The sequence below is a fragment of the Eucalyptus grandis genome, chromosome 4 (assembly GCF_016545825.1).
Source record: "Eucalyptus grandis isolate ANBG69807.140 chromosome 4, ASM1654582v1, whole genome shotgun sequence".
In the NCBI taxonomy this organism is placed as follows: domain Eukaryota; kingdom Viridiplantae; phylum Streptophyta; class Magnoliopsida; order Myrtales; family Myrtaceae; genus Eucalyptus; species Eucalyptus grandis.
Window position 1 is genome coordinate 33527356 of NC_052615.1, and position 23783 is coordinate 33551138.

The 23783-nt window shown below is 39.8% G+C and overlaps 2 protein-coding genes across 2 annotated transcripts; one reads left to right on the forward strand and one right to left on the reverse strand.

Annotated features, from left to right (window-relative positions):
• The first annotated feature begins 881 nt into the window (after positions 1–881).
• LOC104441998 (pyruvate kinase isozyme G, chloroplastic) lies at positions 882–7906 on the forward strand. Its single transcript, XM_010055280.3, has 12 exons — positions 882–1300; positions 2887–3168; positions 3378–3543; positions 4284–4418; positions 4541–4651; positions 4761–4849; positions 5004–5066; positions 5685–5860; positions 6388–6490; positions 6649–6797; positions 7331–7439; positions 7555–7906. The coding sequence occupies exons 1-12, from the start codon at positions 1043–1045 to the stop codon at positions 7666–7668; spliced, it is 1755 nt and encodes a 584-aa protein (XP_010053582.1). The 5' UTR covers positions 882–1042; the 3' UTR covers positions 7669–7906.
• An 829-nt stretch (positions 7907–8735) lies between these two features.
• Positions 8736–13969, reverse strand: LOC104441999 (protein NRT1/ PTR FAMILY 7.3). The gene is made up of 5 exons (XM_010055282.2): positions 13790–13969; positions 13333–13447; positions 10848–11065; positions 10164–10726; positions 8736–10015 (listed from the first exon to the last, which is right to left on the reverse strand). Exons 1-5 carry the CDS (start codon positions 13814–13816, stop codon positions 9145–9147), a joined length of 1794 nt encoding a protein of 597 aa, XP_010053584.1. The 5' UTR covers positions 13817–13969; the 3' UTR covers positions 8736–9144.
• Positions 13970–23783: the final 9814 nt, after the last annotated feature.

Consider the following 23783-nt stretch of genomic DNA (forward strand, 5'->3'; position numbering starts at 1 on the left):
CGATAGGTCTTTCCAACCCCCAACCCCCTCGGTGTCGTGATCGCTTGCCATCTTATAGAAAACTCAACACGGTCGCAGCCGATGATCCACCTGATCGTTAGCATTTCCTAAAGCTATCGGCGGGTTTTCATAACTAGCGTGTCTCGCTGTTCTTTTTTTTTTTTCCATGAGCGAATGAATTTTCTTACCCACCGCGCATCATAAGCTAAATCGTGGAGTACATCATGTGCCAATAATGCTTGTTTGACATGATTCAATTTAAAATATGGTTAATACCACATAAAATCTTAAATTGATATGTTTGTGGCGAATTTAACTCAATTTAATTTTTTTTGACCACTAAAAACCACAAACTGATATACACGTGACAAATTCATCATCGATTGTAAATTGATTCATAATTTTTTTGTAATATTAATTCAATTTTATAAAAACTAACGGAGAATAGATTTATTACAAACATACCCATTAAGGATTTTTAGTGATTCCGAATTTGGAAAATATGAGAATCGAGATTATCATGGACATATCAATTCAGGCTTTTTTTTTTTTTTTTTGCAGTATTTTGAAACATGGAAAGCTCGACAGCGTCGATGTGTGATGGGATTTAAACGTGAAGTCGCATGTTTAATTGTATTTTCTTTTGGTTGCCGAACGAGGTAAGAAAAGAAAAGAAATTGTCGAAAAAAGGGGCGCAAAAGAGGAGAAAAGAAGATACATAAAAAGAAAAAAAGAAGAAGAAGGAAACTTTGAATTTCGGAAGCTGATTGGCGAGAGGGGGGACCGAGCGTGTAGCAGAGCGGCGCTCTGTCCCGCGAGTCCAGCCCTAACGCCTCCTTCCTTCTCTCTCTCTCTCCTCGTGTCCTCGTGTTTTTCGTTTTTCCCTCTCCTCCTCCTCCTCCCGTAATATTAACCCCACGCCAACACGGCCTGACAAGCTCCCCCATTCTCTCTCTAGCTTCCCTCTGCTCTGTTCTCCTCAGGAGCTCCGCCCGTCCCCCTCTCTCTCTCTCTCTCTCTCCCCGCAGCTCGCGGGGGCGCAATGGCGACGATCAACCTCCCTTCGAGAATGTCCCTCCCCAGCCCCGAGGGGGCCGCCGCCGACCGCCTCTCCTCCGCCCGGAGCCCCTGCGACCTCCTCCTCCTCCCGCAGCCGAGGTGCCGGAGCTGGAGCCGGAGGAGCCGCGCCGGCGCCGGCAGGGGGCCGCCGGGCCGCCGCCTCGCCGCCGTCAGATCGGTCAAGGTCGCTCCCGAGAGCCAGGGGCGCCCGCTCGCCGTGCAGAACGGGCCTCTCACCGTCGTGAGTCGTCTTGTCTCCCCTGTTCCGCGTGATTCGCGTGGCTAGGTTTCTCGGTTTCTGCTTGATTGGGTGGATATTGAGATTGCTGGCGGGAGTGCTATGGGAAGTGGAGATGGGGAGAGTGGTTCGGCGGGCGTTGTGACTTTTTTTTTTTTTTTTTAAATTGTTTGTTGAGTGCGCGTGCGCGGGGTTCTGTTTCTCGTGCGATCGGCCGGTTGATTCGTTCTCTGCAAGAGTGCTCTGCTTGAATGAGAGGAAAAGGTGGCGATGGTAGTTTTCTGTTTGCTGTAGGGGCTGCAAAACTTATGAAGAATTAGAGAGCTTGAGCTTGAGCTTGAGCTTGAGCTTGAGCTTGAGCTTGGGCTTGGGCTGTTATTGAAAAAAATTTAAGTCTGTTGAATGGAGCATTGAGAGATGATTAAATGTCTGCAATAATAAGCGACGTTAGGTGGCACAGGATACGCGAGCTTAATGAACGTCTCCGGCACATTTTTAGTCGACTTCGCTGTTGAAGAAAGAAATCGGTTGTATGGATTTTGTTACCCCCCTTTTTCTTTTCCAAAATAAGGTGGGGAAGAGACAAGAAAATGAGAATCGGACTTTGTAGTGTATGGAAAAGAGTGGGTTTTATCAACTGACCCTGCCTCGATCCCAAGTGAAGGTTTTTAGTTATGAATAATTATTTGCAAATGAAAGCATTAATGGACCGGATTGTCATTATCTATTTTTGTTGCTTGAATGATTTAAGCCTGCTTTTTATTAAATTCAGAGACAATACTCAGTTTCCATTTTTTTTTTCTGTGTCTTATAAATAGATTTTTGGTTTGTTTCTCCGAAACAAGCGTATGACAAGCTTTCTTCAGGGAAAATTCCTATGCCTCAATCAACGTTAATGATGGTATTTCATTATTTGACAATGATAATTTCCTTTTTAATGTGTCATTTTGTGGTCCTCTGTGTCATAGTCTCTCTTCCATAAAAATTTCCCTAATAGTATGTCGCAGGGTATGTTGTTGTTGGAGTCTGTAGATCTAAAGGTTTGTCAATCGATAAATTGCTTTTTCTTTATTCCTTTGGAGTTTTCTTCATTTGCTTGGATCCTTTGGAAAATGAAATCTCTTGGCTTCAAAAGCCAAAATGTAGCTGGTAACCTGGCAAAGTTCAAAATCATACTTTCTATTTCCTACAGGAGAGAGGCACATGGAGAAGTAATTCAGGATCGACCATCTTGTGAATATTCACTTTCCTTTGATTATGAATAAAAGCATCAGTAATAAACATTCATTGCTCAAGAGATGACTGTGCAGCAGACTCATGAACTGATTTACTAAAGTTAGACTTGCTTGTGCTCTTTTAGTGGTTCTTATTAGAACTTCTGAAGACACAAACTTTGTTGCGGGGTCAGAAGCTTTTTGCCTCGTGAAACTTCCATACTGTCTAATTTGTAGGGCACTGTAGTTTTATAGTCTTAGAAGGAAGATGCTGGATGATTGACAATATATCTGTAACTTATCGTACCTTCTCATCCCGCACTGTCCAAACGTTCATCTTCATTTATGGTAGGTAATTTGAGTATTTTTTGTCAGGATACGTCAAACTCTCCTTTTGAGGTTCAACCTGATGACTATGAAGTGAGCAAGGCTAGAGTAAGTGTGAATGGATTGAGAAAGACAAAGATAGTCTGTACCATTGGTCCATCCACCAGCAGTCGTGAAATGATATGGAAACTTGCCGAAAGTGGAATGAATGTGGCCCGTCTTAATATGTCGCATGGTGATCATGCCTCACATCAGAAAACTATAGATCTGGTCAAAGAATACAATGCTCAATTTCAAGACAAGGTGGTCGCCATTATGTTGGACACCAAGGTATGAACATTTTCTCAAAAGTAGTTTGTTTCTTCTCCAAGTAGAGAAACCATAGTAGTGTGAGTTAGTACTATTACTCGTGCTGCACTGAATTCGTTGATTTGCCACATAACTAGATTTTGATTCTCCAATTTATTGTTTTAAATTTCCCTTACATTGACTTTGGGGTTATAATTGGCATTATATACCCATCATCTTAATGATTGCAGGGGCCGGAAGTGAGAAGTGGCGATGTACCTCAGCCAATAATGCTTAAAGAAGGACAAGAATTTAATTTTACTATCAAACGAGGAGTGAGCACAGAGGATACTGTTAGTGTTAATTATGATGACTTCATTAATGATGTTGAAGTAGGCGACATATTGTTGGTAGACGGTATGTATGGGATCATCTCAATTCTCTCAAGAGTGCTTTCATCAAGTTCACTTACTTTCTGATTGTTAGTTTGGAATCATCTGCTATAATTGCAAAAAATTGTGATTGATGCTTCAAGAGTAGAGGATTTACTTATTTTTTTTATTTTTTTTCATCGGAATAGATTTTGGGTTCATGGATGGAATTTTAGTTCTGCGTATTTTACTTTTTTCGCCTTTCGGTGGAAGTTTTTGATCCTTTTTCCGGATCCTTTTGCAAAGTAATCGGGTTTTTAGATTGACTAGGTGGTCTTATTTTTCCATGTCTCGACCCTAATTCACAGATAAACTTGTTCTTCATCGTGAGAAAGAACTATAATGGTATGGGGTTCCTTCCAAGGAGCTGATTTTTAATGTTGGAAGATGAGAATAGTTCTACTGGATTCCTTTCAGTTACTTTCAAAGTTGGCATCAAATTTCTCATGTAATTTGCGCAGACAGCTGCTTCTGCAGAGGCTTTTATTTTGTTACTAGTGTATTCCTCCCTTCAGTACAATGAGAAAAGGGGAGCCTAAGAAAATGCGTGTCCAGACATCAGGATTGCAGTTTTAGATATTTCTTCTTAGTCTTGGGTCTTATGAATCAGAGACAGGCTTATTATAACAAGCTATATTCTGTATCATAAGGACATAAAGTTAAAACATACTCCAACCTTCGATCACGTTCGTATAAGGTACTTATGATTTGTTTTTGTCTTGCTAGGTGGAATGATGTCATTCGCTGTGAAGTCAAAGACGACGGATTTAGTGAAATGTGTTGTAGTCGATGGTGGAGAATTAAAGTCAAGGCGTCATTTGAATGTGAGAGGCAAAAGTGCTACTCTTCCTTCAATAACAGGTCATATGTCGTAATCATTTTGCTTCCTTGCTTTTGTTCATATCAGAACAGAAGAAACTGATATCGGTTGCCAATTATATATTGTTAGTGAAATACTGAGTGGCATCTGCTTGATCTTGCAGATAAAGACTGGGAAGATATTAAGTTTGGGGTGGACAACCAAGTTGATTTTTATGCTGTCTCATTTGTTAAGGATGCTAAGGTGGTCCTTGAGCTGAAAGAATATCTCAAAAGTAATTTTTCTCTTCCTTATCTTATCAATTGATTGCTCTACAGCTCTATTACTCTTTACATTACCTGTCTGTTTCCCTTACAAGGCTAATGGCCATCATCCTTCTGCAGGTTGCAATGCAGACATTCATGTGATTGTAAAAATCGAAAGTGCTGATTCTATCCCAAATCTCCATTCGATTATTTCCGCTTCTGATGGGGTTAGTTCTTATCTGTTGGATCTTTCTTTATGTCTTTACCATCAACATTTATAAGACAGGAAGCTTTATATTGAAGTGTTCGGTAACATTATGCATTAGATTGCAATGCTTGACTTTAATCTTTCAAAGTTTCTCAATTCTTGTTTCTTTTCAGGCAATGGTTGCCCGTGGAGACCTTGGAGCTGAACTTCCAATCGAAGAAGTTCCTCTATTGCAGGTCAGTTGGTTAGAAGTGTCTCTGGTTGATTGTGCAAATTATTTGACAGTCTTCTGTCTCCCCATTGACAGTTTTCATAAACCTTGAAAAATCTCAGAAATTCTGATGTCAATCAAGGGATTTGGGAGAATCATAGCAATGGTCACTATCTCACTGTATTAACTCAAATTTTGCAACTAATAAAATGACAAGGAAGTAGGTATATCTTTCACGCAATCGAGTTTACCTTGTCTATCTTTATTTTCGCAAAATGTATTGATAAATATGTATTGTGTTACTGTTTAAGTAAATGCAGCAGGAAATCTATCTTGCTTATGAGAAGCAAATAAAAGAGACCACGCTGTGATTAGATTAACCGCTGGATGCAGAATCTCATTTCTGTGAAATGTTTGAGAAGATTCGTTTGCCAGTTTGTTTTCTGGTGCTTTGAGAGAAATTTGTAGATGTGGCAATTCTGATGCATGTCTTAGGTAAAATTTTTATGAAGGGATAATCCTTTCCGATGGTGCAGCTGCATCTGTGATCTTTGTGGTTTATACACTATCGTGACATCTTTACTTCTTTCATATGATCCCATGAGTAAATTCTGAAATAATACAACAATTATCTTTTGGACAGGAAGACATCATCAGAAGGTGTCACAGTATGCAGAAACCAGTAATTGTTGCTACAAACATGCTAGAAAGCATGATCGATCATCCCACACCGACAAGGGCAGAGGTTTCTGATATTGCAATTGCAGTACGTCAGGGTGCTGATTCAGTAATGCTTTCTGGAGAAACTGCTCATGGAAAGTAAGTTGAGGCGACCCAGTTTTGGTTCACGGAAGTTTATGTTGTCTTTCCCCTTTGCTTTTACTCATGCTCAAGCCTCTTTGATCAGTCCTTTTTCTAATGGCAATGGATAGTTTTTCCATGATTTATCTATGGCATCTAGAATACTGAAGCTGTATGCGGCAATGGATAGCATTTCTTCAATTGTCTGTTGAATTAGGAGATTGATTTTGTACACGGAAGAATTTGCAAATTCCACCAGACAGATGTACAATGATCTCAAGCGAAGACAGTTCCTCTTTGACTATCTTATTCTGAAATCAATCCGTCACTTTCTATGATATTCGCCCATTAGGTCTCTACTAAGAGTGATGCTACAACTGGTTTAGTATCCTTTTGGCTTCTTGTAAGGCACTTGCGCATTTCCTAGCGTGTATGCAACGTTCTTTTTTTCCAAAGGATTCAATCCCTGTACCATTTCTCAATTTCTTTATATATGGTTTATTCTTCATTGCTGATTGTTTCGAAATGATTATGCATATGAAAAGGTACCCACTGAAGGCTGTTAAGGTGATGCACACTGTAGCTTTGAGAACCGAATCAAGTCCTAAGACATCTGCCACACCTAAGGTTCAGTTTGGCGCCTTTAAGGTATATCCTTATAAACTTGATGTTGCGGTGCCACGCCGATGCACTCTTAGATGACCCTGGCTTTGTTCACTATCCTTTTAGACTCATATCCAAGCATCATGATTAACAAATTTTTGCCTACATCAACATGCAAAATAATGTTTCTGGGCATTTGACAGAGTCACATGGGCGACATGTTTGCTTTCCACGCCACTACCATGGCCAATACCCTTAATCTGCCAATCATTGTATTTACAAGAACTGGATCTATGGCTATTCTTCTTAGCCATTATCAGCCTTCATCAATTATCTTTGCCTTCACAAATGAGTAAGTCTTAGCAGCGTACACTTTTATGGCATTTCGTTTTTCCATTTCTTTGATGCACGCTAACATTGACAAGCTGTGATTATGCTCTAAGGAAGGTAAGGATATTTTTTCAAATTCTTTAATGAGCCAAGTAAAATAAAGATTAAGTGCCAACTTGCTCCATAGATCGGATTGAGAAACCGTGATTTGTGCTGAACTTTTCTGAACGTTTGTTCTTCTGTTTTTGTGGTTGGGAAATAATTGAAATAGCTCTTCCATAAAAAAATAGGTTGAGATCTTGTGCTGCCTCTATGTTTAGATTTTCATTTTTGTCTGGTTGGCCCATTTACATTGTCAGGGGCAAACATTTATCTTAGAACTATCCTGCCAATGAAAAGTTATGAATGACTAAATTTACACCAAACTTCAGTACTTCTATGGTTTCCCATCTAATTTATTGCTGTTTTTAATATTCACAAGCTTTTACAATCCTTTTTAGTTATTAACTGATGATGATGAAATATCTAATTCATGTCGTATCATGATGCTGGCAGAGAGAGGATCAAGCAGAGGTTAGCACTTTATCATGGTGTCAGGCCCGTATATATGCAGTTCTCTGATGATTCAGAAGAGACCTTTTCTCGAGCACTCAAGTTATCAGTGGTCAGTAAACTTTCAGTGTCCTCTATTTTTCATTATTTTCCTTTGCGTCATACTAGAGTTAAAGAGTTTGATGCCAAGAACTTTCTTCATTGATTGCAAAATGGTATTGTTTTAGAGCAATGGCCTGCTGAAGGAAGGGGAGTACGTCACTCTAGTTCAAAGTGGTGCACAACCGATATGGCGCCACGAATCTACTCACCACATCCAAGTTCGTAAGGTCCAAGGATGATTTTGCACTTTAAAGAAGCTCACATGTAGAATATTGTGATCGCTGGATTAGTTACGGGTATTTTTGTACCATCTTAAATTAACCACGGGCAACTTTCAATATGTTTGAGCAGGAATGAACTACCAATAATTTAATGAAATTTGAGAATCAGATCTTTCTCTCTGTTCCTCTTCACTGATTGAGTTTTGGAAATTTTTTAGCATCACGGGTGGTAAGAAACAGCTGTATGCATTTCTAACTTTATGAACAGTGATAATATTCGATTGTTCATCCTGAATTTCCGAGCATTCTCTTTAAGATTGAGATGGTTGTATTGATTACGTAAGCTTAGCTTCCCCTAGTCAAGCTGATCTCCTTAGTTCATAATTGACTGCTCTCGGTGCTTCCCGTTGTTTTGCTCATTTTACCTAATTTGCCTTGGCCAATCAACTTTGAGGATGTTGCAGTTCACTTCCCAGGAGATTACAATATATCGACTGATGCAAAGACATTTAACAATAAAATTTAGTTGAAAGGAAAATGAGATAGCAAAACGGTGTTTATTTTTTCTCCGGGAAATTGAGTATTAGTGCCATCAACTATGGACATTGAAGGTGCTTATTGTTTTGGTTTTGGTTAATGTCTGAGGATAGGACTTGAAGGTTTGAGCGGATGGTTCGATTAGGAGATAAATAGTTTATTGATTGCCTGCTGGGATTTAATCATCCTTCATGGCAGAGGCGTCGAAACACTGTTTCTGAAAGTGATGAGTTTCTGTAGATTGCTTTGATGGGGCCAAATAATAAAAGGCAAGGTTACTTGGAAATGGCCGTACACAGTCGGAAACTCTCACTTCAGTGGGGGTTAAAAAGAAGTTGGTCAATTGGCTTTTCCTTTGCTTATTCTGCAACTGGTCCTGCGTAATCAGTTCGGCATGTCACGGCAGATGAGCTCCGAATCATTCCAAACCTTTTGAGGACTGTCTCTTCTTTTGGTTTTGTTTGTAGAGTGTCGCAACTTGCAATGTATTTTGGCCGTCGTGAACATGAGCCCGCTTGAACATGGACTTGGTACTGAAATCGTACATGTAGAGAATGGGCAAGTTTATTATTTGGGAGAGACCAGATTTAATGCAATAATACATTCACAAACCAAGATACTATCGATCTCTCTTAGGACAAGTTAATATTTCGCTAGCAGTACAACCGACAAGCAGGGTAGAGGTCGGGGAAGATCTAAGTGACCTCAGATAAAAGCAAACCCGCCTCTCCCGGACACACTTACAATCTTAGTTAGGAACACAAATTGGTTGGGTTCTGCAATTATAAGTAATAGAAAGGGGTGTTAGTCGAGCTGTTAAAAAAAGGGCTTCTCTTTCTTTAGCACCCCCCTTTTAGGAAGCAATTCTGCCCAAATGTTTGCACCTTCACCATCTTCCCTTCTTATTTATGCAAGTTGGGATAGTACCGGTTGCCCGGTGATGTAGTGTCGCCTGTATTAGACGTCATAGTTATCTCTCTCGTCGTCTTCTCCGCATTTTCCTTCCAGTTTGATATTCCTGTACCACTTTGCACAAGCTATGTACACCATCAAATCTACAACTGTTAGGGCAGCTAGGAGGAAGTAAAATCTGTCCAGATGACCCTTGTTTAGATTCCCTGGGATCCATCCTGGCATGTGGTCCTCGGTCGAGATCTTCATGACCATACTCACAAGCAAGCTGCTAACGTAGTTTCCTAGTGAGATCGATGTCATGCAAAGGGCACTCCCGAAGCTCTTCAAGCCATCTGGGGCTTGTGCGTTGAAGAATTCCAGTTGACCCACGTACATGAAAACTTCTGAAGCTCCAATCAGTGCATACTGAGGGACCTGCCATAATATGCTCAAGGTGCTCGAGCCCTCGCAGCGCGTGCAGTCTTTGCGAGCATACTTCAGTCTGTAGCACTCCACGATTCCTGCAGAGACCATGGCCAGAACCGCGATAACCAGCCCGATGCCCATTCGCTGCAACTCTGTGAGCCCTCGCGAATGTGTCTTCCTTATTCTCCCCACTACTGGGTCAATAACCCTTCGGTAGAGGAAAATGAAAACCGCGACACTTACTATGTCGAAGCTGGACATGCTAGCCGGAGGGATTCTGAAGTGCGAAACGGTCGTTTTCATGGCTGCTCCTTGCTCCACGAACAACGAGGCCATCTGCGTGAAGACCACGGAATAGACGATGGTGCAAAGCCAGATTGGTAGGAGTCTCAGTATGCACTTGACTTCTTCCACTTGAGTAATCGGGCAGAGGCGCCACTTGTTGTATCGACCCTGCTTCTGGTCTTCGAGATCTCTTGATGTGATATAAGCTGCTCTATCCAAAAACCTGTATCATTGGGGTTAGGATTGTTTTGCGATGCTCTTTTTCTTACGATAAATTTGAATGGTTCGCAGCTATGAGAAGGTGCAGGAGTGTTTTGACGTCTTTTGCGCAAATTATGTGAACTAATAGTATCAGATATACATGGACTTACTTGAATCCATGAGTGTGGAGGATGTTTCTTCTGCTACTGTCAGAGCAGTCCATGCCTTCCGCCTCATACAAGTCATCTCCGCCGGGCGCCATCTCGACCCTCCATTTCTTCGATGCAGCTACCATCACCTGGCAGAAGCGGGAAATTGGGTTTCCAGTTGGCTTGAAGTGCCTATACATCGGGGATCCACCCAGAAATAGGAGCAGGCCCGCTAAGGCAGAGCCTGCTGATAACCAAAATCCTAGAGCCCACATTCCTTCATCCTCGAAGTACCCCAAAATGGTATTGGAGAAGAGGGAGCCCAAGTTCAGTGCCAGGTAGAAGTAGCTGAAGAAGGCCACCTTGGAACGTCCTTCTCTAGGATCCTCTTCATCGAATTGGTCGGCACCGAATGTAGCTATGTTAGGTTGATACCCTCCATTCCCTAGGGCAACAAGGTAGATGGAGAGGTAGAACAGTGTGATCTCCATGCTCGAATGCGATCCACACGGAGTCTGCTGATCCCCGCAACCTTTAGGTCGGACCAGAAACAGATAGGATGACAGCGATAGCGATGCCAAACCCTGCCAAGGACATGCAAAAAATAGCCGAAATTAGATTCACCGACCAAACTTTACTTTGCACTGGAATTCCTTTCCTACCCACTGACCAAGGGTAACCCAGCTGCAACATCGAGATACTTACGATGACGAAGATGACTTGAAAGACAGCACAGGTTTTGTATCTTCCCCAGTAGGAGTCACTCAAAAATGCTCCAACCAGCGAGAAGATGTAGACAGTGCCAGTCCATTTGCTCACACTGTTGGCAGCATCAGCATTGTTTTGTCCCAGCACCCTTGTCAGGAATAGCACCAGATTCACTCCCACTCCAAAGAAGGCTAAGGTTGCCAGTCCTTGGTTCACTGTTTGATTAAGACAACGCTGTCAGCAAGCAAAGAGGAATTCTATTTACCCGAAACAAAATATTCACGTCTTAAAGTAATAAATCGGGTCGTCATCACCATCCAGGCGATCTCCCACAAATCTTCAGATCTTCAATGTTAACAGTCGCATAACATAGCAAGCAACCAACGTGCAAGAAGATGGGGGTGAAAGAGGGTGCGATTTTTTCCATTTCGGATGCAAATCGTATAGGTCGCTTCATCTTATCTCAGTAGTGTTTCACGTGCAATGTCCTTTGATTGATCAAACATCAAAAGATAGGCTACGATATGCATACGATATCGCCACCTTATCAGACATGCACATCACTTTCCAAAATATGTGCACTCACGTTATATGCATATTTAGCAAACTTGACAAGTAAATCCCAGAAGTGGACAGTTCTTCCTCCCTCCACAAATGATTGTGAACCATGATCTAAGAAAAGGGTAAATTATAAAAATAATACCTCAGCGGTATTATTGGTGGTTCGACATGGATCATATTGTGAGACGAAAATGATGTTTCCTCATAAAGGCTCTTTTTTCTATTATTTATAATTAAGAAAAAAAAACTACCATGATGATCATGACTAAAGTTAAAGCAAGTGCATAACTAGTGGCCAATTAGGGAAAAGGACCTTATCAAAAACAATTTTTTCGAGTTTAATATTTCTCGAAGCTAATTTTGGTAGGTTGATGCAGACAGCCCTTGAGTGCAACCTTGGTTTATGTCCATTTTCTGTTCTATTTTCCTTGATTTCTATCAAAGCCTTAATAAGCGAGGAAAGCTATTCAACTTGGGCACCCTGACTTTTTTATGCCCATTTCTTCTGATTTACAGCTAATTCCAAATAAATAAATAAAAATGAAAAGGGACAAATAAAAGAGAAAGTAGCAAAGAGAAGCCAGCCAACATATTCGAACCAAAACATGTTCACACTTCCTTCTCTTGTAGTCCACACAAGCATGCAATAAGTCCTTTTTGTTCCATCTTAGAACCTAGGGGACAACAAGATACCCCAATTTTTTCCAAGTTTGAATGAGACAATATTGATAATCGAACTTGACTCACTTTGCTAATTTAGTTTCTCAACCATATAAGACCAGCGGAAATGTCACTATTTGATACCTACCTTCGAATAATTATTAAATGAATATTCGGTTATCAAAATTTGCTAATATCATAAGCTAGATTGCACGTGGAATTAACACTAGATGCTCCTGCTAAAAACAGCCACTTTCGCACAACTTCTGATGTGAAGTCACAGGGAAAAGCTATGCTTTAAACCATGCTTATGGAACGCCCCAAATGCATTTGTTATCTATTAGGTGGAGTCATTCTACATCGAGCGGCTCGACATCATAACCACAACTCATCACATCTTGCCGAGGAATCGATGCAAGAGCCACATTTCAACGAGCGGATGTTCTTTAACTGTGCCCAATATTCTTGTCAAATCAGTAAATCTTTTTTTTTTTTTTTTGACTAAGTTACGCGATCTTATTCTAGGGTGACGGTACTTTGGCATCAACATGAAATCCTACGAAGATACAAGAGGGTAGTTAGATCCTAATGGACATACACCGCACCTGATTCGGCTTTTGGTTCGCTTAGCTAGTTTGGCATTTTACAGTTGTGTGAATTTTGGACGGTCCACACGTGGCAGGAACCTAGGTAATGCAACAGGGGGAGTGCACTTATTACGTGTCTTACTCTTCTTCCTCCCCAGCTGCATCGCTTGCTATTTCTCCTCTACTGTCCTTCTCAACGGGACCTCTGAACACGCCAAGACAGTCTCTCTCTCTCTCTCTCTCTCTCTCTCTCTCCCTCCCCACCGTTTTTTAAGCAGGCTAAAGTCAACATGTATGCATGGGACGGGGGTTGATAAAACACTTGTGGGTCGTCTCTGTGAAAAGCCTACACGTTGGTGCAACAGCTGATGCATACGGTGAGAGCCTGGCTGCAACCTTGTTTAAAAGTGATAGCTTATCTCGGAAAAGACCAAAAGCATGACGCTAGCAATACGCACGACACAAAATTAACTACTTCAAGATAACATCGTCCTACCCGGTATCTGAAGCTTTTGACTCGATTAGTCCCGATGAGTGCAACCGGGAAGTCCGTCGAAATAGTTTTTGAATAAGGACAATCCCTATGAACACCGTTCTTGCGGTGAAAATCTAAGGTAATAGAAAGAAATATAGTGAGCATGTTCGATATGTGGTGTGTTCTTTCTTCGACTTACACAAAATGATGGTTCCGGCGCACCACTGTCCGCTTTTAGCTTTAATTGCTGGACGGCCTTCCCAATCCACGGTCCCATCGAGCGTGTGTTCCTCTTTCTCCTCTCTGTAGTTGCCCTGCAAATTTTTTCACAGATTTTTCCTCAGAACGAAGATAACTTTATCGGTTGAACTCTTGCATATACAATAAGAACAATCTCAGTAACAGAAAAGCCAAAAAATGATGGTAAAAAACAAAGCTCTTTTGTGTTAAATGGAGTTAACTTGCACGCACGGCAAGAATGGCCGAAAAGATCAGCAAAATAATCAAAACTTGGATGGCCCGATAAGGAAAAAAAAAAAAAAAACAGAACTTGGATTTAAGGTATTGTTCATTCCCCTTTTTCCTTCTGTAAGTGCTCTCTCTTGGCAACTCTTGGGGAGAGAAGAAAACACATATGGTACAAGCGAATGACTAACCTCCTTACACACTTCCAAGCAGGCCATTGCAGATGAAGTGGGTCGCTTGGAGTATACCAAGGTGTCGACTTTTGTAGCAGCTGTTTCTGATACTGTGCTCAGAAGTGGAAGGTGGCAACTCCTTCTCACGGGGAGAGCTTCTCAGGGGGAGAGAGGATCGCGAAACTCAAAGTTCGGAAGCTCTTGAGGACGAAGAAGAGGAGGGAACGAGGGATGTATAAATAGAGGGCGGAGGCCGGGGTCGGACGGTGCAGATTTCATCAACCGAGGGTGGGGTTACTCCCACGTGGCGAGATCTTCCAAGACAAGATTTCGACTTTTGTTTGGACGGAGGGAAGTGACGTCTCGATTACCTGGTGTCCATATTTCCCCCCATTTCTTCATTCACTTTTGTTACAAATAGTATCCAGCTATTTCTTAAAGGACGGGTTGTCATTTCACCCTCTTATCTGTAGGATCTCCGCGCTGCCTCTTTCATTGGCTTTGGCCCTTGGATGGTGACATAGTCCTCCTTCAAATGATATCAAGAAATGCAAGGTTACTGGCGTTTCTTTATCTCGACAATGTCGTCTCCACAAGCTCTGGATGGCAAAGCATTGCACGAAGAGCATATTATTCCCTGTTTATTCCCATTCGCTTTCGATTTTCTTTCCACGTTATCCATGGTTCCACAAATCATGTTCTAATTCACTCAAACATATGGTCATTATTCATCCATGGGTGTATGGTTCTCGCTGCACCGTTTCCCAGGAATAACACGAAGCCTTTGTCATTCGTTTCTCATTCTAAAACAGTGTCTAGGAATCATCTAGAGATAACAAACTTTGCGCGATCTGGGTACGTTAACATTGCGTAATATGAATAGGAATATCACCACACGTGCTATGCATCGCACATATGGGATTTGATTAAATATATTTCACGTGTAATCTCGCCCTTTCCCTGTATTTAATTTGTCAAAAGCAAATCGAAGACGTTTAAAAAGAAGCTTGTTAAAGAACAAATCTCATATCAGAATAGCATACGGGAATGAGGATGATTCCAACCGGCGGTTGAATTATTAGACGGAATAAATGAGATGGGGTTTATCTAAAATCTTACGTTTTGATATGCATCTTTTGCTAGCTCAATTATTTCGAAGGATAGGATTCCATTAAAACATATGCTCATTTCATCTTGATGACACAAACGACATGTAGTTTAACAGTTTCCTCCCTTAGTGGAAACAAATGGCATATTACACCTTTAGACAAAAAAATTGAATTATTAGCAAATAATGCTCTTCTTTAAGGGTTTATACCTCAAGTTGTTGAGACATTCCCCGGCCCAAATTCGATATGCCGATAAACTTTTTCTAATTTCCCCCCCAAAAAGATGCTATCACAAGCATGCGAATTTCTCGCATTCTTTTCCTTCGGTGAAGGTATTGTGTGTTTTTTCCACCTTACCTTAGTAGACCGCCTCTAAGTTAGAGAGTTTAAATGTGGATTCATTTAAATATTTCAATTTTTTATTCAATACTAAACACCCAGCCCCGCCTGCGGTGCGGGGTTGGGGGAGGGGGTTCACATGTGAGATCATATAACTTAAAATATACTTTCTTTTTTAAATAGAATATTTTATTTTTTATTTTTTGCCATAACTTTGAATAAATACCTCTTAAGTTCCGAATAAGGTGAGACAAATGCATCTAAGGTTTATCTTGGATTTTCAAGTTCGAATCAGAAAAGGAAATGCTTTTGACTTTTAACATGTAAAAAGAAAGTATTCCGACCTAAATTAGGCGGCTATATGCATCATGGTCTTTAGTTTTACATCATGTCCGTAGTGCATTATACTTGAGAACAAAAAAGAAAAGGGTTCTAGATTCCCCTCAAAAGGAAGAATTTATTATAGAGTACTCGATCGATAAGTTAAATTACATGCAGGTCGAATTTGTAACCAGATAGTGATATCTTTCAAGATAATTCGTTAATTTATGGACTTTTGCCTTGGATAATATTCCAGGGTAAACAGACAATGGACATGTTCCTTAATAAAGCTTTCAACCTGACACCCACTGGAATATTTCCGCTTCTATTTTTTGCGCCTCATAAACTGCTCAACACGAGATGCACGCTCTTCTTCTTTTATTATTATTATTTTATTATTTTTTATTTTTAATAATTGAGGAATCTGCCTGAGCCCTCTTGCGGGGTTACAAGGCCCTACAGCGCATGGAACGCCTAGTACCGACGACTGTACCTCGGGAGTGATTAGCACAGAACCTCAATATCATGGCCCTCCACTTACAATGCATTAGCAACCACAAGTTTCAAACTCTCAACCTCGGCTGTGAAAAAGAGATTCTCAACCAACGCAGTTGCTAGCGGTTGGGTCACGCTCTTCTTCGTTGTCTGCTTTTATTTGGAATAAATTAAAAGAACGAGTAGAAAATAAAGGAATATAGACCTTTTAAAAGTAGAATATCTCTTTTTATTGTTTTTTTCTCAAGGAATGTTAACTAAAATTAGATGTTGGCGAAATTAATTTGTAGCTGCATCGCGTGGCATTCTGACGTGGTATCGCCAATCCCATTTCATGTCCGATTCTTAATGGTGTACTATTAGTTTGGTGACATTTGATATCAGAAAAATTAGAAGAAAAGCGAACGGTGAAGATTTTAGTGGTCTATTATATCAGCATGGTCTTGTTTAGCAGAAATAGCATATACTCTCACAAGATGTTTGCTGTTGAATAATGTGGAAACCAAAAGATCTTGTAATCCAAGCATAACGTGAGAAGAAGAAATTACCATAGAAAACTCCTAAAATTACATGGTTCGGCTTGAGCGTTGGAACCTATTCCATGGAGAGAGGCAGCCGCCAAGAAACCCACTACAAATCTGGTAAACATGGAATTTATAGCTTAATCACTTCCATGTTAGTTAGTACTAGATTACACCCAAAGCAAAAGTCACAAGTGTTGTCTTACAATCTCGCTCAGAAAACTTAGAGAGAGAAAACTCTAACACTCTTTTTGTCTGTGCTAATGCGTAATATCTTAGTAGAATTCAGTTGTCGTATATTCTTATGTGACTTGCAGACTCAAATTCGAAATCCAACTCTAACACAGAAAGTATTTGAATGACTAGCTGCTTGTTCATACATCAAACCACAAATTCTATTTAGATTTAGAAATTCTACTTGGGTCGGGTGTTTTTTTTTTTTCTCAGCATCAAATTTAATACCTAAATGAACGACTTTAACTCTTCAGTACGTATCTGTCAATTTTATCAAATTGATTTTGTCAGCTCGCTCCACACAACAAATGACAGACAGAGGAATTTTTGTTTTGTCATGCTATTTCCTAACCTTCTTCTTATTCCCAACCAAGTTTATATCATTCTCAATTGCGTCATAGCTGACCTTTTCTGAGCAAGATCAAGAATGGAAGCATCTTTCTCATTGGAAGGGCTACAACTGTTAAGCATCACCTAACATATCCTCCTATTGGGAGGAAAAAAGTTAAAGATGTCGAAAGTCATATTTCACAAAGGCAAAAAAACAAAGTTGACAAAGACCATATGTGCGTTTCGTGGGCACCACGCACATTTTTCATCAGGGTAAATGACAAGACAGAGTTCAAGATCATACTCCCACTGCATCGATTTCGTCAGCTCTGACTAGTCTTTTGCTAGATTTTGTATTTATCATCAACCCTCAGACGGGTCACTGACGAATGCTATTAGTACCGGGTGTGTGAAAAGCTTTTGATTACTCCTTTTTCGAATCTTATTGTTCGTTACTGTTGCACATCGTCTACATGACGCTCCACTCTAGCTAGAAATAATACTTCTGGTCGACATGATATCTGTCCGGATTGAGCTGGTGGGATAAGGCTTTCTTTCCGTCTGTATGCTACTTGTGTTGTAATCTCTTGTTGCGTATTGAAATTTCGTACGATCTTTAGCTCTAGGCAAGTCGAGTAGCATCACATATTAACTCCAGCCCATGATGCTGCATATCATGAGTGAAAGGGTATGGAGTTGGAGGGGATCTAACTCATCTGCAAACTAACTTTTATCCCGCGTCTTGTTGCATCCTAATAACATATGACACCCGTGAAAGTCTGAAAAGCACTCGCTCGTATCTCCAGCATCACCAAAGTGATATAATCAACTTGGTCTTTTCATTATTGCTCGTGCACACACTGCCAATGCATAATGTCCTCCATGAAGAAAAAGAAGTACTGTTGATTATTGTATACAAAGGGTGACTTATCATGTGACTCAGGTTAGCCAAATACTCTTCAATAATATATTAGTCAAATTGTCTGCGTCCGACTAGTTGGATCCCACTGTTTCTTGCCATGAGCATCATTGTCATGACCGAATTTCAGGGAAGAGAATGTTTGACAGGACAATATTATTTTCCCTTCCTTTTCACGGGCGAATCAAGACAAGACGAGCTTGATTTATGTTTCATTAATCAATAAAATGAGGCAGACAATGACCTGTTTCAATCCATATTTTGAAGCACCTCTCTTCAATCTCATTGGCTGGATATAAATACACGCACCTTATTTCCTTTGCATTGTGAAAATTGAGAGGTCCATTAATCTTCTTTCTTGATGCCCCGGCCGTCCAGGAAATTGCCATATGAAATTTTCAAACATAGTCAGAATGTACTGATGCAATGGATCTCGCAATTCAAATCACGTGACAAGTTACAAAACAATGAACACGGAAACGATATGAACAAAGGAGACCCTGCATCCTCTTAGTGCTTCAACTGTAGCAAGAACATTCCTCTATAGATGATCATTCACTCACACTTTCAACAGATCCTCCAACCTCAACTTTCAAGAAAATTCAACCCCTCTTTCACATATTCAACTTCACTTATCAATATGTACTCATTCACATATCAAATCTTGAATTAACCCCACAATCCACAAATTATGACCCCTACTGATGCTACTGCTCTCATTACCTTAGCTAAGCTGAAAAACTTTTCACTTTCATTTCATCCACTTATCATCCATATACTAATAAACTATGTTTACTTCAAGCCAACTTGAATATTTAATTACTAGCTAGGGTTGCTTTCATCTCTCTCGTGTGTGGTCATTTATCTATCTAAGATGTAATACAGTGGTGGCAAATGATAGGACTAAAAAGGAGAATGATTCACTATGAAGGATTATGCGATCCCCTCTCACTAAGAAACGTCATCGACCACCACCAACAGAAGCCTGACCTACTTGCGTGTCTGTGTCTCCACTAATTCAGCACCACAAGCGTGTTCTTGATGAGCTTTCGCTTCTGATCTCTTGTAATTTAATGCACACAAGCAGATTTGAAGTAGGGTCTCTCGATGAAGCTGAGCTTTCCTCGACTCTCTCTGAACCTTCCATGTGTTTGTCTAAAGACAATGATCAGTGGTGCGTGCGTGCGTGTGTGAGGTAGTAAAGATATCGTGCAGCTAATGATGCCGCCAATGCTTTTCTTTTGATATGATATCAGCGTATCTGATTATGGGAGCAAGCTGTGACATAAACGGAAACTTCACAAGTTTATCAGCAATTGATTTCTCAATAAGCATGGATGATTTAGTTCATAGTATCTGAAGAAGGGTGCATAGACGTTGATGGGTCCTCACTCATCATTTTAGTTAGGTCATCCCACAGACTTCGCCCCACTTGTTTGTCATACATGTCGATTAAGTACAAGAATGTATATGCACCAGAGAAAAAAGAGGAACAAGAATGTCCACAAGAACTGTCATGTTTTTTTTTTCTTTTTTCTGGGCATGCCTAGTTACCAATATGTAGCAACAATTATGTTGCTTATGAACTCCTTCATCGAGATATTTCATTTTGATAATGAAATAGTATTGTTCACAGATCTGCAGGTACACCACACGCGTTGCAATCCACATCAACAGCAACCCAGGCTAGCAAACATACTCTGCCTAAAAATTGTTCAAGTCCAAGAAGAGATTGGTGAAAAACGTGGATGTATACATCAACGACATAGATAAGTAAGGCATTGAGACATCGATACATCGATGAAAAGTGTAGTGTGGATAGCAAATGTCAAATCAATCCTCAAGCAAATGCATTTTCAGCTCGACAATTGGAAGCATTTTAAAGCAAACAGCAACTTCAATGTGAAAAATAGGTTTTTGAGGTGCCAGAGCTACAAGCACAATTAGATGTCACCTGCTTGATCCAACTTAGACTCCTTAAAAACATGAAATAGGGCGATGGCGGAGCGAGAAATTTAGGCACGGAATTTAGGTCAGAAATTGATCTTCTTTCAACATTTCAATTAACTATAATGTGTGCTAACATTTGGTTGCATCATCAAATAAGTTGGAATGGAAGCCAAGCCAAGCCAAGCCACCGGCAACCCCCTTTGTCTGCCATTACGCTAGAAAGCACAACTACGAAATAAAACAAGGGTTACATGAAAGCAAGATTGAAGACATCGACCATCAGTCAGATTACTTTAAAAAGACAGTTCCACTATCTCTATATCGGTACAACGTCGACCATATGGATGATGCATTTGCAATTGACGGGCTTTTGCCAATTGATCAATATGAAAGATTTGATGGGAAAGGCTGTACAGATTTTTGTTTTGTTCCCGAATCGAGTACAAACCAATTACGCACTGCAATGAAAAAAAAAAAGGTTTCTTTTCTTAAATTTTTAAATTGAATTCACAACCATTTATTCTAGAAGTACAATTGATTAGAAAATAAAGTGAACTATAGGCTAAATTTTGGAACCAATCTCGGATTAACCTAAAGCTAGAACTCGAACTGAGTAAGTGCACCATCGATCACAAAAGACCGCTTGAAAAAAACTGTCATGAGTGACCATAGAAAGCTTATCAGACCTCAATATGGTCACAACTACGAGCTTTAGCCAATATGAATACGTATGACAATGTTTCTATTCCATGAACAATTTCTGTTTAGAAATAATTTTTTCTATTTCTTTCTAGACAAGTTTTCGAGTAGAAGAGTACGTTTGATAACTGCATAAAATTTTTATTTTGTTTGATATGGCTCTTAATTTTTTTTATGACTTAAAATTTCTTTTAATCTTTTCATGGCCGGCCAATGAGTAGGCAGATAAGAGCTAGCGAGGTCGCCCACGCCTTGTGGTGGCTGGGCAAAGTACCATGAGGAAAACATTTTCACTTCGTGAATTACATCATTTCCTTGAGACGACCGAAATTTCAACCCAAGACAATTCTGTGAATTGGAATCTTGATACAGTACGAATAAAGGTGCCACGAGGAAAGCATTTTTCATTTGGTTGCAGAGGCTGCAAAGGCTCTATCTAGCAGAGATGACTGCCTTTCCATTCCCAGATTAAAGAATATTTTTGCTTTCCCGAAAGCACACCCTCGGAAAAAATTGACGAGGTCGAAACACTATTGGTAAAAATAATTATCGATCACCTAATTTTTTTCAGTAATTTATTAGTCACTTTTCTAAGATTTTATGAGATTACCGGCTCTTTTTGACAGTTTGCCAATCACCATCATTTTTGCATAAGAATCGATAAAGATGAAAAAGCTGGTAATTAAAAGAAAAATAAACTTGACAAGTAACTTTGATGATCAAAATTCAAAACTAATTGGCAACTTAATTGGAGAAAGTCATCAAATCATTTTAATTAAGGTTTGTAATTTCTAAGAAGAGTTGGTTAACTTAAAGGTAGGACGGAAATGAAAGTAATTTTTGCAAATGATTAGAAGTTGGCAAATTAAAAGAAAAGAACAAGTAAATATCGGTAAATAACTCAAATGATAATTGTTAACCCCATATTAAGTGGTAATTTTAATGTTAAAAAAGCTGGTGAGTCAAGCTATTTCAGGTCGATAATCTCTAAAAGGAGTTTATAAATGGAAAGAGTTGCCAATCAAGACAGAATATAATTGGTAACTCCAAAAAAAGTCGATTAATTATTTTTTTAAATTAAACTTTGGTGAGTAACTAAAGTAATAATTGACAAAAATCTTTAATTTGACAAAAGTTGATAAGACACACTAATTTAGGTCAGTAATTTTATGTAAGAATGAGCCAATTCCAAGCGTCAGTGAGTTATAAAGTTCAAAAAATTGCTAATTAAAATGTACAGATAAAAATTGTAATAATTTAACAGTGTTGGTAAGTTACCAACACCTTACGTGAAAAAAAGAAAGAGTCGCCGGCCATTTTCTACCAAAAATAATTAAAATTTATCATCATAGAAAAATTCCACAGTTTTTAACGCATGCCAATAGAATTCTCGTAAATCTTTAAGTTCTCTTATATTATATCATCATCTATCCATCCAAGCCTGAATTACAAGTCACTATGAGTTATCAAGATGATTTACATGGAAGGACAAAACGAAATTTGACATATTACATGATAATTCGTGATTGATTGGGTGAATAGACTACATGATGCTCCGAATGTTTGGATTCGATACACAAATACAATGAAATAAAGAATAAAGATGAGAAAGACAAATCGAGACACAAGATTTATTCTAGTTCACCCTTAAACTGGAGCTACGGCTTTCACCTCTATCACAACCCTTAATTACAAGAAAGAAAGCAGGATCCCCATGCTTTGCTGTCGATAGGAAATACGAATCACACTCCACCACTAGGTACATCTAAAACTCTCTCTTAACCCCGACAAGAACCCCCAAATATCAAAAAAGGTTCAGCCAAAAGAGAGACCTAAAGTTATGTATAAAGAGACTAGGAAGGAGACCCCCAGAAAAAAAACAAAAAAAAAAATCTAGGGAGGTTCCCAACTTGACATGCAACGACCGGTCTATAAGTAAGGAAAATCCGCTTTCCATATTTTAAAAACAAAAGCTTGTCGGGAGCTTCAAAATTGTCAAATTGTTCAACTGCCCACTTTGAAGGACGTCGCCATAACCGTGCGAATTGATTTCACCACTAAGAGTTCATCGTACATACAATGGAAGGTCGAGAAACTTATGGCCGAGACATGGCGACATGCCGATGATTTTGGTTAGCTGGTGTATCTATTTCCCATTTCATGTAATTGCTTGATATGGAGAATTAGCTGTCAAATTGGATAACACCAGCTTGTCCTCTTCATGGATTTTTGTATAAACATGTCTATGAAAGGACGTCGCGCACGACTACCTTTTCTTTTTGTCAAGAAAGTGAAACTCTGAAGTAAGATTGATGTCCCAGATGATTGAAATTCTCCACAGATAGACCACCAAGGGTATTGTTCTGAAGTCGTCATATGCTTGCTTTGGTTACTGTCCCCAAAAGGTGAAAGAGCCTGAGGTTCACGCAATGTCTCCTCACAATCTCTATCTAGACTTTTCTATGCTAATAATGAGTTGTATTTGGAGAACTCGTCGTTCAACTCAGATATGGAAGCAAAGACAGTACAAAGATGATGGGTAATGTTTCTGTTCCAGTGCTTCTCCAAGAAATCGTGTTTGCCCGTCTTTTTGCGGGCTCTGGAGTTAGGCGGCCGCTACTTGTCGACGACTCAAACATGAGGCGCAACCAATCGGAGCATAAGAAGGTTTCTAGTAATAAAGGAATTTCGCGTCTGCCGATTGAAGTTTTGTATCGGTGATCTAGTGTGCTTTCCAAGTGATGCACGCGGTATAGGCATACGTCTTAGCCTTTACCGGCCACATTGAGGAAATTAGTCACGGTTCACAAAACATGTAATCTATTTTAATGCTAAACAAAGCAAACGGCATAGATCCACACGAATTCTGTATTTGGCTTTCCTTCCCACAATTCGCGATCCACCGAGTCTATCTATGTGGAGAGAATCATCTAACAATACAGGCCAGCAATATACACCTAAGTTCATGTGAATATAATAAGTTAAAAAGAGTCTTTTGGGGACGGCAAAGCAGAACAATCCTAAAAGCTTGGCAAGTCATAGCAATTGTAGCAGGGCATTCTCGAATGCAAAGGCGAAGATCTCTGCAATAATCT